At 42.5% G+C, this 16,659-nt stretch overlaps 2 protein-coding genes across 5 annotated transcripts in view; one reads left to right on the top strand and one right to left on the bottom strand.

Annotated features, from left to right (window-relative positions):
- uxs1 (UDP-glucuronate decarboxylase 1) overlaps nucleotides 1-5,550 on the top strand; it is a 97,293-nt gene extending 91,743 nt beyond the window's left edge. For all 3 annotated transcript variants that reach the window (XR_016494854.1, XM_036975115.2, XM_090230344.1), the window contains 4 exons: nucleotides 2,995-3,055; nucleotides 3,568-3,625; nucleotides 3,796-3,899; nucleotides 4,706-5,550. Coding sequence is in view for 2 of the 3 variants with exons in the window: in XM_036975115.2 (XP_036831010.1) it covers nucleotides 2,995-3,055; nucleotides 3,568-3,625; nucleotides 3,796-3,899; nucleotides 4,706-4,840 (358 nt within the window). In the remaining variant the exon portion in view is untranslated. The remainder of the gene's footprint in view (nucleotides 1-2,994; nucleotides 3,056-3,567; nucleotides 3,626-3,795; nucleotides 3,900-4,705) is intronic.
- A 114-nt stretch (nucleotides 5,551-5,664) lies between these two features.
- ecrg4a (ECRG4 augurin precursor a) lies at nucleotides 5,665-16,659 on the bottom strand. 2 transcript variants are annotated; one of them, XM_021597938.3, is made up of 5 exons: nucleotides 16,184-16,425; nucleotides 13,792-13,839; nucleotides 13,526-13,695; nucleotides 11,403-11,585; nucleotides 5,665-5,791 (listed from the first exon to the last, which is right to left on the bottom strand). In XM_021597938.3, the coding sequence occupies exons 1-4, from the start codon at nucleotides 16,251-16,253 to the stop codon at nucleotides 11,436-11,438; spliced, it is 438 nt and encodes a 145-aa protein (XP_021453613.3). In that variant the 5' UTR covers nucleotides 16,254-16,425; the 3' UTR covers nucleotides 5,665-5,791; nucleotides 11,403-11,435. The 2 variants fall into 2 exon arrangements, with proteins under 2 accessions (XP_021453613.3, XP_036831009.2); XM_036975114.2 differs by having other exon boundaries at nucleotides 5,665-11,585; nucleotides 16,184-16,659.

Here is a 16,659-nt window from a genome sequence, read left to right as displayed (position 1 = left end):
TACACAATTTCCTGATTTCACAGATGGACCATTTAGAAGTTAAATCATATGGAGACATTTTATTTTACCCACTGATAGAACATGGGCTTTCACAAAATTAACAGGAGTTTCTGATTTTAGAGGGTGGATTATCCCTTTAAGGGTAATGAGCAGCTCAGGGTGAAAATGGAACCAGACTAATGACTCTCATAAATCAATAGTGTGTCTTTGTGTCTCTTGGCTCCTCCTGACATACTGTACCACTGCACTGTCCTTGACAACACACACACTCTTTCTCAGTGTATTTCCTGTCTGTCTTTCTTTGTGCTCTTCTGCGTTTCTCTCATCTCTACTGTGGACAAAGCACAGAGACGGAGTGTGAGGGTTTTCTATAGCATCTTCCTTTATCCTTCACCGGCACAGGAACAGGGAGGTGAGAGGGGTGAGGTGAGAGAACGGAGAGGGGTTGTGGGGTAATGTTCAGACTGTACAATGTAGTAAGATGCAAAAATGTCTAAAAACATGTTTTCACTTTGTCATTATGGGGTATTTTTTTGTAGATAGTACATTCTGAACTCCGGCTGTAACACAACAACACGTGGAACAAGTCAACGGGTGTGAATATTTCTGAAGGCATTGTATCATTAGGACGCCATTGAAAGCCCAGTCCAGTCAAAATTGCTTTGTATCATATTGTACAACAGATGATGAAACCAACACTGTAAAAGTGTGAAAAGTGTTGGTCAGTGTTATTTCCTGATAGTTGTTGGTTGAAAATACAATCTACACAGAACCTTCTCATCAGCAGGTTTGCATGGGCGGGAGTTTCGGCTTTCCATGGTGACATCATGGTGGTTAATAGACCAATAACAGAGAGCGTTCCAAACCTCTGCCAATAACCGCTAGTTTTCACTTTCCCCCTCCCCACTCAGACCACTCCCAGACAGTCCAAAAGTATTTATTTTTTTGCTAAAAGGTCATTTTGACCCATTTGAATGGAAATGTATTACAGTAAGGTACTTAATTGTTACCCACAAATAGTTTAATATTGATATTTTAAAAATGATGGGCCTTTTTAATGTAGTGTTTTCATATGAGTGGTTGAATGTACTGTGTGCCATCTACATACCTGCTAATGGCTGAATGTACTGTGTGCCATCTACATACCTGCTAATGGTTGAATGTACTGTGTTCCATCTACATACCTGCTAATGGCTGTATGTACTGTGTGCCATCTACATACCTACTAATGGCTGAATGTACTGTGTGCCATCTACATACCTGCTAATGGTTGAATGTACTGTGTGCCATCTACATACCTGCTAATGGCTGAATGTACTGTGTGCCATCTACATACCTGCTAATGGTTGAATGTACTGTGTGCCATCTACATACCTGCTAATGGCTGAATGTACTGTGTGCCATCTACATACCTGCTAATGGCTGAATGTACTGTGTGCCATCTACATACCTGCTAATGGTTGAATGTACTGTGTGCCATCTACATACCCGCTAATGGCTGAATGTACTGTGTGTCATCTACATACCCGCTAATGGCTGAATGTACTGTGTGCCATCTACATACCTGCTAATGGCTGAATGTACTGTGTGACATCTACATACCTGCTAATGGCTGAATGTACTGTGTGACATCTACATACCTGCTAATGGCTGAATGTACTGTGTGCCATCTACATACCTGCTAATGGCTGAATGTACTGTGTGCCTGGGGGTATTCATCTTGGCACCATGGTAGTTGATGTAACATTGTACTGAGCGTGATCTCTGTTTTCACACCACAGCCTGGGGGTATTCATCTTGGCACCATGGCAGTTGATGTAACATTGTACTGAGCGTGATCTCTGTTTTCACACCACAGCCTGGGGGTATTCATCCTTCTGTCACACCTCTCACTTCTCTCTCTCTTTTAATTCAATTTCAATTTAACAGGCTTTATTGGCATGGGAAACATATGCTTACATTGCCAAAGAAAGTGAAATAGATAATAAACACTAACAGTAAACATTACACTTACAAAAGATCCAAAAGAATAAAGACATTTGAAATGTCAAAAGGGAAAATAAATAAACATATGGGTTGAATTTACAGTGGTGTTCTTCACTGGTTGCCCTTTTCTTGTGGCAACAGGTCACAAATGTTGCTGCTGTAATTCGACACTGTGGTATTTCACCCAATAGATATGGGAGTTTATCAAAATTGAATTTGTTTCGAATTCTGTGTTTGGCCTGTGTAATTTGAGGGAAATATGTGTCTCTAATATGGTCATACATTTGGCAGGAGGTTAGGAAGTGCAGCTCAGTTTCCACCTCATTTTGTGGGCAGTGAGCACATAGCCTGTCTTCTCTTGAGAGCCAGGTCTGCCTACGGTTGACTTTCTCAATAGCAAGGCTATGCTCACTGAGTCTGAACATAGTCAAAGATTTCCTTAAGTTTGGGTCAGTCACTGTGGTCAGGTATTCTGCCACTGTGTACTCTCTGTTTAGGGCCAAATAGCATTCTAGTTTGCTCTGTTTTTTTGTTAATTACTGACACATTGGAAATAATTATCTTCTTGTTTTCTCATGATTTGGTTGGGTCTAATTGTGCTGCTGTCCTGGGGCTCTGTAGGGTGTGTTTGTGTTTGTGAACAGAGCCCCAGGACCAGCTTGCTTAGGGGACTCTTCTCCAAGTTCATCTCTCTGTAGGTGATGGCTTTGTTATGGAAGGTTTGGGAATCGCTTCCTTTTAGGTGGTTGTAGAATTTAACGGCTCTTTTTTCTGGATTTGGATCATTAGCGGATATCGGCCTAATTCTGCTCTGCATGCATTATTTGGTGTTTTGGAGAAATCTGCATGCGGAGTCTCACTTTGGTGTTTTTCCCATTTTGTGAATTCTTGGTTGGTGAGCGGACCCCAGACCTCACAACCATAAAAGGCAATGGGTTCTATAACTGATTATTACTCTCTCTCTCCCCCACTCTCTCTCACTCTCTCTCTCTCTCTCTCTCTCTCCAGTGATCTAGTGAATGGTCTGGTGTCGTTGATGAACAGTAACATTAGCAGCCCAGTCAACCTGGTAAATCCAACCTACCGGTCTCCTCTGTCTATGTCATTACATGTATTTCAAATTGTCAAAAAGAACTGATACATGTCTGATGATTGGCTAAAAAAAACAATACCATATTATAGTACTACTTTTATCAATTGTTGATATTGAATACATGATATGGTAACCTAAGACCTCTCCACACACACACAACTAGCTAGGCCAGAGTATAATAGTTGTTTTCCATGCTGTAGCAGTACAACCAACCAGTTTTCTGTAGTACCTGTCTGGAAATGGAATGGGTGGAGATCTCAGAGCAGTAGGAGAGGTCTTGTAGAGGGCTGACTGACGTGCATTACTGACACACTGTGGCTCTGATCCACCACGTTGTCCTGCTTTCACACACACACACACACACACACACACAACTCTTTTTTTTGTTTTGCAACACAGCTAAATTGCTTCTGACAGGGTGTGTGTGTACTTTCGTCTTCCTGTGTGTGTATTGATCTTCTGTGTTGGTTCATGTAATCTGCCTGTAGGGGAACCCGGAAGAACACACCATATTGGAGTTTGCTGAGCTCATCAGGAGTCTGGTCGGTGAGTGTCAGATCAACAGACCACTCATCCACTTCTTCCTTTGCTTTCTTACTCTTTCACTTGTTCTTCTCCTTTCTCTTGAAATATACCATATCGCTGCTGTTCTCTGTCTGGATTGCACCTAACTGTACCCTTTTCTGCCTCCTTTCTTCCTCCCGCCACACACTTAGTGAGCCGCAGTCAGATCCAATTCCTTCCAGAGGCGCAGGACGACCCTCGGAGACGCCGTCCCGACATTCGCAAAGCCAAGATGATGCTGGGCTGGGAACCTGTGGTCAGTATAAACGCGCACACACTAGATACACACACACACACACACACACACACACACACACACACTAGACACAAACGCGCGTACATACACAACTTCATATTTACAGTACCACAGTATCTATATCCACAGTAAAAACGAGTCCTATATCAACATAATCTGAAAGGCCGCTCAGCAAGGAAGAAGCCACTGCTCCAAAACCGCCATTAAAAAAAGCCAGACTACGGTTTGCAACTGCACATAGGGACAAAGATCATACTTTTTGGAGAAATGTCCTCTGGTCTGATGAAACAAAAATATAACTGTTTGGGCATAGTGATCATCGTTATGTTTAGAGGGAAAATGGGAAGGCTTGCAAGCTGAAGAACACCATCCCAACCGTGAAGCACGGGGGTGGCAGCATCATGTTGTGGGGGTACTTTGCTGCAGGACGGACTGGTGCACTTCACAAAAGAGATGACCTGACTTAGTTACACCAGCTCTGTCAGGAGAAATTGGTCAAAATTCACCTAACTTACTGTGGGAAGCTTGTGGAAGACTACCCGAAAAGTTTGACCCAATTTAAACAATTAAAAGGCCAAATACAATTTTTGCTGGTATTAAATGTCAGGAATTGTGTAACTGAGTTTAAATGTATTTGGCAAACGTGCCTAAACTTCCGACTTCAAATATATATATTCGGAAGTTTACATACACCTTAGCCAAATACACACGTGGCTAGACAGACACACACTCCTAATGCATTTAATCATACGTCTACTACACATACGATGATGTTCTGTAAGACGTGTGTGTTGTTGTGTTACCAGGTGCCCTTAGAGGAGGGCCTGAACAAGACCATCCAGTACTTCAGCCGGGAGCTGGAGCACCAGGCCAATAACCAGTACATCCCCAAGCCCAAGGCAGCCCGCCAGAAGAAAGGACGACCAAGACAACACAACTGAGCTCAAGGGGTCAAGGGTCACACCATCCCCAAAGGCTGCTGGGACACCGGAGGACCCAGGACCCTCAGAGAACTCTCTTGAGTTTGGAGCGAAGAAGAAATGTTCCTGTGTCTGCTGTGGTTTTTACACTCCCGCGGGGCGATGCTTTTCAGACACAAACGTGCCTGAAAGCAAGAATAGAATCACAAACGGATAATTAAAAAAACTGACAATGATCAGAACCCAGTCTTGCACTCTGGGTTTTTTTGTCAATACAGGCTGTTATTTAAGATCAGGCTTGAGAGAAGTGTTTTGTTGCGTTGTTTACACTGTGCAGTTTGTCATTTGTTTTGCTCGGTTGACGTGGTCTATTTTATTACCTGCATTGATTCCTGGCTCTTACGTAAGACTGCTTTGTATTCCAACCATTGCAACATTGGAGGAGAGGAGAAGCGAGGAGGGGTGAAGGAGAGTGAGTTGGTTTGTTCAAAGCCTCAGATGGGTGTGCTAGGCCCTGCCCCCTTCTACACTTGCTCTGGTGCTGTGCAGTGAGCTGTAAGCCTGGACACACACGCGCCACTCAAGAGTGTGTTTCTGTGTCACTGTGTGTGTGTCTTGTGTAACTTTTGGGATAACCTTTGTGAAAGCTCTACTGTCAAATCGGAAATCCAGAAATCTTATATAATCAATTTTAGGTGAAAATGGTATTTTAATAAAATATTTCCAATAAATGTCTCCCGTGTGTGTGTATGTGTGTGTGTCACTTCTAAAAACCTTGGTGTTACTATTCTGGTAGTTGTTCCAATCTGGAGGTGGTGAGGTTAGTCAATAATGTGAGGCTGAGCAATGAGTCAGTCTTTATTTATACTGATCCTCGACAAACAAACAATACAAACAGAACAGCAGCTGGTGTAAAGCGATAGGAAGAGAAAAGCCAGATCTGGAGCAGGAGCCGGGGGCCATTAGATTAGACTGGGGAGAAGTGTGAGAGAGGAGACAGTTTAGTTGATTTTTTTTGCACAGAATAAACAAGTGATAGAGAAAATACAAACGGTGTGCAGGTGTTGTTGGAGGCCCCAGGGTTTATTTGAAAACTCCACCCCTACACATTGTTTTACAAGACAAAATAAATATGGTTTGTTAAAACCTAACAAAACATAATTATAAATGTATAAATGAATTGTGCAGTAATCACACACAAAAAAAAGTGTTTTGTTTAAATGTGTGAGAGTTAGCATACATGGTGATTACTGTGTAGTTTGGTTCATCAGGCTGACCCCCAGTCTTCACTTGAAGTTAATGAGAGATTATGTTTTGGCAATGTAAAAATAAAAGTTTCAGAGTATGGTACCTCTATCTGACAGAGAAGTGACTGTGAGATGTGGCAGTGGAGGGGGTAAAGGTTATCGCAGTGTCTTGCGTTATATACAGCCATTATTATTTTAGCTGTCTACCACAACATATTGGAGTTGAAATGAAATAATGAATATGAGCTGAAAGTGCAGACGTTCAGCTTTAATTTGAGGGTGAACGGTGTAGGAAGAACAGCGCTGCAAATATTTGCCCCCCTTTTAAAGGGACCAAAATTAATTGAACAATTGGCTGTTGCATGGCCAGATGTGTTGTTCCCTCATTAGTTCATTTACAAGTAAGCAGACAAAAGTTCTGGAGTTGATTTCAAGTGTGCATTTGGAATCTGTTGCTGTTAAGCCTCGATATGAAGTACAAAGAGCTGTCCCTGCCAGTGAAGCAAGCCATCATTAGGCTGAAAAATCAAAACAAATCCAACAGAGAGATAGCAAAAACCTTAGGTGTGGCCAAATCAATTATTTGGTACATTCTTAAAAAGAAAGAACGCACTGGTGAGCTCCGGGACACCAAAAGGCCCAGAAGACCACAGAAAACAACTGTGGTAGATGACAGAATAATTATTTCCCTGGTGAAGAAAAACCCCTTCACAACAGTTGGCCAGATCAGGAACACCATCCAGGAGGTAGGTGTATCTGTGTCAACAATCAAGAGAAGACTTGAGTAAATAAGTTTACCAGAGTAAATACAGAGGGTTTACCACAAGATGTAAACCCTTGGTAAGCCTCAAAGAACAGGAAGACCAGATTAGAGCTTGCCAAAAAACATCTAAAACACCTGTACAGTTCTGGAACAACATCCTGTGGACAGATGAGACAAAGATCAACTTGTACCAGAATGATGGAAAGAGAAGAGTGTGGAGAAGGGAAGGAACTGCTCATCATCAGAGCATACCACCTCATCTGTGAAGCATGGTGGAGGTAGTGTTAGGGTGTGGGCATGTATGGCTGCCAATGGAACTTGTTCCCTTGTATATATTGATGATGGGACTGCTGACAAAAGCAGCAGGATGAATTCTGAAGTGTTTAGGGATATATTATCTGTTCAGATTCAACCAAATGCTTCAAAACTCATTGGACGGTGCTTCACAGTGCAGATGGACAATGACCCGAAGCATACTGCGAAAGCAACCCAATACCTTTTTAAGGCAAAGAAGTGGAATGTTCTGCAATGGCCAAGTCAATTGGATTCAGGTCAGGTGATTGAGCATGCATTTCACTTGCTGAAGGCAAAACGCCCCAAGAACAAGCAGGAAGTGAAGACAGCTGCAGTAAAGGCCTGGCAGAGCATCACCAGGGAAGAAACCCAGCATCTGGTGATGTCTATGGGTTCCAGACTTCAGGCAGTCATTAAAACTCACGATTTATTTTATGATTATGTTAATATGTTCAATTACTTTTGAGCCCATAAAATTGGGGGCTATGTATGAATGTTTTTTAATTCCTACACAGTTCATACAATCATTTTGACAAAACCCTTAAATTACAGATGAAAGTCTACACTTAAAGCACATATTGACTGTTTCCTATCAAATCCTTTGTGGTGGCGTACACAGCCAAAATGATGCAAAAACTTATGGACCTGACTATAGATGGATCTCAGTAATTAACCTGGAAGAATCCATTGAAGGGTTTAGGAAAACTGTCCGAGCGTATTCCTCTCAAAAATGTTAGAAAAAGCTGTTGTGCAGCAACTCACTGCCTTCCTGAAGGCACAGTGTATACGAAATGCTTCAGTCTGGTTTTAGACCCCGTCATAGCACTGAGACTACACTCATGAAGTTGGTAAATTACCTTTTAATGGCGTCAGACCAAGGCTCTACATCTGTCCTCGTTCTCCTAGACCTTAGTGCTGCTTTTGACACCATTGATGATGACATTCTTTTGGAGAGATTGGAAACCCAAATTGGTCTACATGGACAAGTTCTGGCCTGGTTTAGATCTTAACTGTCGGAAAGATATCAGTTTGTCTCTGTGGATGGTTTGTCCTCTGAAAAGTCAACTGTAAGTTCTGGTGTTCCGATTTAGGACCACTATTGTTTTCACAATATATTGTACCTCTTGGTGATGTCACTCGGAAACATAATGTTAACTTTCGCTCCTATGCGGACGATGCACAGCTGTGCATTTCGATGAAACATGGTGAAGCCCCAAAATTGCCCTCGCTGGAAGCCTGTGTTTCAGACACAAGGAAGTGGATGGCTGCAAACGTTCTACTTTTAAACTCGGACAAAACAGAGATGCTAGTTCTAGATCCCAATAAACAAAGAGATCTTCTGTTGGATCTGACAATTAATATTGATGGTTGTACAGTCGTCTCAAATAAAACCGTGAAGGACCTCAGCGTTACTCTAGACCCTGATCACTCTTTTGATAAAACATATCAAGACTATTTCAAGGACAGTTTTTTTCCATCTTCGTAACATTGCAAAAATCAAACTTTTTGTCAAAAAATGATGCAGAGAAGTTAATCCATGCTTTTATCACTTCTAGATTCGACTACTGCAATGCTCTACTTTCTGAATACGCGGATACAGCACTAAATAAACTTCAGTTAGTGCTAAACATGGCTGCTAGAATCTTGACTAGAACCAACAAAATGCCAGGTAATTAGAGGAGGAGGCTAGTCTTGCAAATGTATTTTGTATGATGAGTAATTTGTGTGGATAGGAGGCATATGTGCTGGCCCAGACAATATTACAGTAAATGAGATATGGTAAATTAAGCTACGGTATAGTATAGAGTTAGGAAGCAAGCCTGATGAACCAAACCACCAATCGTTCTGATGATACCAATAGATTTCATCACTTTGCTGCAGACAAACTGAAAATGACCTTTCCAGGACAACTGTTCATCAATTATAACTCAGAGGAATCTAGTGGAACTAACTGGATGTGATCTTTCCAGGACAACTGTTCATCAATTATAACGCACAGGAATCTAGTGGAACTAACTGGATGTGATCTTTCCAGGACAACTGTTCATCAATTATAAGTCAGAGGAATCTAGTGGAACTAACTGGATATGATCTTTCCAGGACAACTGTTCATCAATTATAACTCACAGGAATCTAGTGGAACTAACTGGATGTGATCTTTCCAGGACAACTGTTCATCAATTATAAGTCACAGGAATCTAGTGGAACTAACTGGATGTGATCTTTCCAGGACAACTGTTCATCAATTATAAGTCAGAGGAATCTAGTGGAACTAACTGGATATGATCTTTCCAGGACAACTGTTCATCAATTATAACTCACAGGAATCTAGTGGAACTAACTGGATGTGATCTTTCCAGGACAACTGTTCATCAATTATAACTCAGAGGAATCTAGTGGAACTAACTGGATATGATCTTTCCAGGACAACTGTTCATCAATTATAAGTCACAGGAATCTAGTGGAACTAACTGGATATGATCTTTCCAGGACAACTGTTCATCAATTATAACTCACAGGAATCTAGTGGAACTAACTGGATGTGATCTTTCCAGGACAACTGTTCATCAATTATAACTCAGAGGAATCTAGTGGAACTAACTGGATGTGATCTTTCCAGGACAACTGTTCATCAATTATAACTCACAGGAATCTAGTGGAACTAACTGGATGTGATCTTTCCAGGACAACTGTTCATCAATTATAACTCACAGGAATCTAGTGGAACTAACTGGATATGATCTTTCCAGGACAACTGTTCATCAATTATAACTCACAGGAACCTAGTGGAACTAACTGGATATGATCTTTCCAGGACAACTGTTCATCAATTATAACTCAGAGGAATCTAGTGGAACTAACTTAATATGATCTTTCCAGGACAACTGTTCATCAATTATAACTCACAGGAATCTAGTGGAACTAACTGGATGTGATCTTTCCAGGACAACTGTTCATCAATTATAACTCAGAGGAATCTAGTGGAACTAACTGGATGTGATCTTTCCAGGACAACTGTTCATCAATTATAAGTCACAGGAATCTAGTGGAACTAACTGGATGTGATCTTTCCAGGACAACTGTTCATCAATTATAACTCACAGGAATCTAGTGGAACTAACTGGATGTGATCTTTCCAGGACAACTGTTCATCAATTATAAGTCACAGGAATCTAGTGGAACTAACTGGATGTGATCTTTCCAGGACAACTGTTCATCAATTATAACTCACAGGAATCTAGTGGAACTAACTGGATGTGATCTTTCCAGGACAACTGTTCATCAATTATAACTCAGAGGAATCTAGTGGAACTAACTGAATATGATCTTTCCAGGACAACTGTTCATCAATTATAACTCAGAGGAATCTAGTGGAACTAACTGGATGTGATCTTTCCAGGACAACTGTTCATCAATTATAAGTCACAGGAATCTAGTGGAACTAACTGGATGTGATCTTTCCAGGACAACTGTTCATCAATTATAACTCAGAGGAATCTAGTGGAACTAACTGGATGTGATCTTTCCAGGACAACTGTTCATCAATTATAACTCACAGGAATCTAGTGGAACTAACTGGATGTGATCTTTCCAGGACAACTGTTCATCAATTATAACTCACAGGACTCTAGTGGAACTAACTGGATATGATCTTTCCAGGACAACTGTTCATCAATTATAACTCACAGGAATCTAGTGGAACTAACTGGATGTGATCTTTCCAGGACAACTGTTCATCAATTATAACTCACAGGAATCTAGTGGATGTGACTTGTTCTATTTCATTCCCACCAATTGAGATTCTGGCTCTTTTCTTTAACAACATTTCTTATCCTTACTATTGAATAAAATAAAGTTAGATTTTTTTTACATTTAAAGATAATGTTTATCTGGAACCATTCAGAAAATGTGTCCATGCCTGAGTTTGCTTCGTTAATTAGTGAATACAAATGATTGTGTGATAAAATCTACTTGGTATCCTCAGCAAAGAGAAGGGGAAGTACGGTAGAAGACACATCAGCAAGGTCATTGATATAGATTAGGAATAACAAAGGTCCCATTATCCAACCCTGTGGCACGCCACAGGATGTCTTGGCCCTAAGGGATGGGTTAGAAACGAGTGAAAAGCATGAGCTGATGCACACCCAAAAATGTTTGTCCAGGTGTTGTTTAACGGAAAGTAAACTGTATACAAAGAAAGAAAAGAAGTTGCACACTATATGAGGGAGAAATAGAGAGGGGGTTAGAAGTAGTGAAGGAAGACAGAGGTTAGTCTTACGTTTTGAGAGAGGGAGCGAGACAGCATGTGGAGTTAGTAGTAGTCGTAGTTGACGTCGGCTCCGTGACGGTGTGCCCCTCTGTCTCTGGGTCCAATGGGAGAGTTCTCGTCGTAATGGTGCTGGCGACCCTGATCGCTGGACCGCGCGTGGTCCATCCAGTAGGACAGGTCCGCCTCCAGTCTCTGGGGGGGGGGGGGGAACACAACCACAACCTCTCAACTTTAGCACAACTCAAAAGATCTGAAACATTGGAAATGTGCAAAAAATATTGTAACATTTCCACTCCGCTCATTAGAGAGCAGGGTTATGCAATCAACTTGTTGCTCATACCCATTGATTCCTTTCAGATCTACTGGATTGCTTAGCGGGTAAGGGAGTACGAGCTAGGGGGTAAGGGAGTAGGAGCTAGGGTGTAAGGGGGTAGGAGCTAGGGGGTAGGAGCTAGGGGGTAAGGAGTTAGGATCTAGGGGGTAAGGCGATAGGGGGTAAGGGACTATGGGGTTGATTTGCTAGTCAGCAGATGTTTTGGAGATGACTTGAACAGGACAGCTGCTATGCATAGAGTATAGACCAACATGGTTTAAAATGCAAAGGCTGTCGGATCCAACAGCAAGAGAGGCCGGTTCAGGCAACAGGAAATCACACATACCCAGGAAGTCATTAAATCAATCCTACTGATTGACCTACAGGAGCTGTCAACTGTCTACAGGAGCTGTCAGCTGTCTACAGGAGCTGTCAACTGTCTACAGGAGCTGTCAGCTGTCTACAGGAGCTGTCAACTGTCTACAGGAGCTGTCAACTGTCTACAGGAGCTGTCAACGGGAGCTGTCAACTGTCTACAGGAGCTGTCAACTGTCTACAGGAGCTGTCAGCTGTCTACAGGAGCTGTCAACTGTCTACAGGTGCTGTCAACTGTCTACAGGAGCTGTCAACGGGAGCTGTCAACTGTCTACAAAACTGAGGAGCAAACAACTTTCTCCTTCCTTTACTTTATTCATAGCCTCTACTTCTCAATACCTCTCTCTCTCGGCCTGTCTCTCTGTTTCGTCTCCCCCACTCTCTGTCATTCTTTCTGACTTGTTTTTGCCAAAGATTTTCTCCCTGGTCCTGGTGTTTCTAAACATCTCCATTGGAATCATTGATCTGGAAGAAACATAGCTAGAGAGGAAAAAAAGTTTGAAAGTGTGTGCGTGTGTGTGTGTATTCAAGGTGTGTCAGGCCTAGTGATGTCCATAGTGGTGGAGAATAATTATCTTCTTTGAATAGAGTCTCTAGGTCCTGCTGTGACAGAAACATCCATCTGCTTTTATCTAGTCTGATAACGACAACAAATTAGCCTGGGCATTATCCCTCCCTCCCTCCCTCCCTCCCTCCCTCCCTCCCTCCCTCCCTCCCTCCCTCCCTCCCTCCCTCCCTCCCCCCCTCCCTCCTTCCTTCCCTCCCTCCCTCCCTCCCTCCCTCCCTCCCGCCCACCCTTTTTGTGTTTTGTATAGCTTGTCACGTCTGCTCCCGCTCTTCCCTCCTCCAGGCGCTTGAGGGCGCCATGTTGCCCTGCATTACGCACTCCTGCCATCCATCACGCACACCTGCCTTCCCTCGTCACGCGCATCAGCGTTATTGGACTCACCTGGACTCACTTATCACCTGTTCATTTCCTCCCAGATATTTGTCAGATCCCTTTCTCTGTTCCCCACTGCTGCATTGTATTGTTGTTGTCTTTAATATTAGTTTGCTGACGCTGTTCCTGTCTCTTTCCATGTCCGTCTTTATTAAATGTTGACTGTTTCTCATAGGCCTATTCTTCTACGGATCGTAGTACTGTTTACCCTATCCCATATCTGGGGCCAGGAGTTTTTACAACCTTGTGACCTAATCATATAACATATGCAATACTATGATAATGGCCCAAAGTAGGGTTAGGTCACAGTGTCAGATTAAACTCAAGGCCTTACCCCATTCCGTGACCCCTCTCTTCGCTGTTTCAGGGGGTTGGAATATGCAAAAAAAAAACACATTCCCATTTCACACAAGTACACACTTGTACATGTGTGAAATATGGCAAATGTAAGCACCTGCCAAATGGTTATTATTATTTATTATTCAACCCTCTTGGCCCGCTCACCGTCTCGTCGAAGCCCATGTACATGAACTGCATGATCCACTGCTGCACATCTGGCCTGCTGCGGTCCCAAATGTTCCTCTTGGGCCGCCGTAGCTTGGCCAGGAACTCTTTGGCCTTGGCGGGAGCAACAGCCACCCTGTACTTAGGTGAAGCGCTACCGTCACTCGCCACTGGGGGGAGGCAGAGAGGAGACTTGTAATGGCAGTAGAATGTAAAGTAGGTGCAGTGTTAAATGTGTGTATGTAAAAACTATCTGTGAATATTACCATCTCTTTTCTTCAGGATCTTGTGAAGGCTGCTCTCACTGGAAACATCTGATAAAGAGAGTCAATAGAACACTTAGTGGGGTTAATGTGGGTTAATGTTTAGCCTAGAATCCCTTTAGCAAGGGAGAGGAGACTACTGTAGTGTAAGTCCATTGTGATTATAAAGTTAGATTGTGGTGTGATAAATCCCAGCTCATTCAGTAGAGGCTTAGCACACACACACGCGCGCACACACACAAACAGACAGAAGTGGAGCACATGGATGAGGTTATAGGAAATGGTTTGCAGGAGTCTAAGTTGCAAATTAGCAATTTCCCCACTAAACTTTTTTTAATCTGCCGACAGTAGTAGTCTGTCTAGAGAAGAGGAGGAGTGTTTGCTATTTGCTGCCTCACATTTTCATGAATGATGAATGAGACTTTCCACTGAGAGATCTGCCTGGTCTGCTTTCTTTCCCTACCTCGCTCTCCCTCTTTCTCTCTTCTTCCCTGTCTAGGCAACCCGTCTCGCTCATTAAAATGGTGGGAAAGAGACAGCTAGAAAAGCCTTTTGAGGTGAAAGGGATACATGGAATTTCCAAGGCCAGCTAGTTTTCAGTGACACATTAAGTCCATTGTCGCTTGTCTCCTGTTTTAGAACATACAGTGTCTTCAGAAAGTATTCACACACTGACATTTTCCATATGTTGTTGTGTTACAGCCTGAATTTAAAATGGATTACATTTAGACTTTGTTCCACTGATCTACACATAAGGTCCCACTATGCCAAAGTGGAATTTAGTTTTTAGAATTTTTAGAAATGAATACAAAATGCAAAGCTGAACTGACTTGAGTCAATAAGTATTCAACCCATTTGTTATGGCAAGCCTAAATACAGTCAGGAGTAAAAATGTGCTTAACAAGTCACAGAAGTTGCATGGACTCACTGTGTGCAATAATTGTGGTTAACATGCTGTGAATGAAGACCAGGGAGGTTTTCAATACCTCGCAAAGAAGGGCACCTATTAGATAACAAAAAAAGCAGACACTGAATATCCCTTTGAGCATGGTGAAGTTATCAATTACGCTTTGGATGGTGTGTCAATACACCCAGTCACTACAAAATACAGGCATATATCCTAACTCAGTTCCGGGAGGGGAAGGAAACCGCTCAGGGATTTCACCACAGGGCCAATGTTGATTTTAAAACAGTTGCAGAGTTTGATGGGAGAAAATTGAGGATGGATCAAGATTGTAGTTACTCCACGATACTAACCTAAATGACAGAGTGAAAAGAAGGAAGCCTGTACAGAATAAAAATATTCAAAAACATGCATCCTGTTTGCAACAAGACATTGAAGTAATACTGCAAAGAATTACACTTTTTTATCCTGAATACAAAGCATTATGTTTTGGGCAAATCCAACACAGCATGTTACTGAGTACCACTCTTCATATCTTTAAGCATGGCGGTGGCTGCAGCATGTTATGGGTATGCTCCTCATCGGCAAGGACTAGGGAGTTTGTTTAAGATAAAAAATACATGGAATAGAGCCAAGCACAGGCAAAATCCTAGAGGAAGACCTGGTTCAGTCTGCTTTCCAACAGACACTGGGAGACAAATTCACCTTTCAGCAGGAAAGTTTATTCCCTACTGGGTCAAACAGCTGCAAAGACAAAGAAATGTTTACACAAGCACCTATATTTATACCCTCCTACTAGGAGGAGTCAACTCCTTGCACATCTAGACAGCCAGTCCATCTCTGCTGCTAAGTGTCAGGAAATGATTTGGTTCCTCTCATTGGTGTCGTCACGGTTCTGCCTCCTATATGTGTGTCATAGGAATGTTCCTTCTCATTTCATCGGACCTGAACTCGGGATGAATTCCTCACTCCTCCCAACTCCACTGGCTGTCCTACACTATCAGTGACTGAAACCAGACTGTTGCCCTTTGCCTGCCCCCCCCCCCCCCCCCCCCCCCCCCCAGGAGCCATGAGATTTAACAATACCATGTAAACTAGTTCTAGTATAGTGACATGAATAGGTATTTATTTCAAGCTAGATTCCACAACCACACAAGAGAAAGAAATGTGTTAGGCATTCATGCATTATGCAAAAATAACTCACCTTAGATAATTCAAATAGCCAATAAAACTTCATAAAACACACCATCAACCTTCAAACTTGAAGTTTTTAAATAACTATATGAATAAACAAATCAGTGCTTCAGATGTTGCTTCAGAAGCTTTGTTAATCTAAGTTTGGTTCCATATGGGTGAAATCAAATGATCTAGCATAGTAGGAGGTTTGGCGGGACAGAGTGATAGATGGGAGGAGATGGAGACAGAAAGATTGTTGAAAGAAAGGAGCTAGAGAGAGAGATAGACAGGAAGAGAAAGCGAGAGTTACCTCACCTGCGAGGGCCAGCAATGTGAGCAGAGCGGTGAGCCCTACCAACCTCAGATAAAGCCGCTGAGAAGCCATGGTGTACCCTTCGCTCTCGCGTTCTGACCCGTCTAATGGCAACACACACCAGAAACACACAGATACAGGGGGCGCAGTTGGGGCCGCGAGCCAAACGTTCCGATCGGAAACTGGCCCGTAGTGGCTTAATGTCGTTTAACCCAAAATCCAACCCACAGAAACAGGCCTGACTGAAGTAGTGTTTTTTCTTCTAATGGAATGTTAATGTGCCTGGGGTTGTTTTCCATCCAGTAAGTACAGCAGCAGCAGTGAGAGAGGAACTGTAACCGTATAGCTGCTGTTCTCCCTATACAGTGTGTACCAAAGGAGAACTTTCAAACTTGAGCCAACGATAAACCTCTGAATTATTACCACCCAATTAAGTCAACTGAATTAACGTTGCTGAGAGTGTCAAAATGGAGGCTGT

This window comes from Oncorhynchus mykiss, chromosome 3 (genome assembly GCF_057628025.1).
Source record: "Oncorhynchus mykiss isolate SJ-2025 chromosome 3, ASM5762802v1, whole genome shotgun sequence".
Taxonomy (NCBI): domain Eukaryota; kingdom Metazoa; phylum Chordata; class Actinopteri; order Salmoniformes; family Salmonidae; genus Oncorhynchus; species Oncorhynchus mykiss.
The sequence above is the reverse complement of the archived record's forward strand: the minus strand, read 5'-3'. Positions and strand labels throughout refer to the sequence as shown.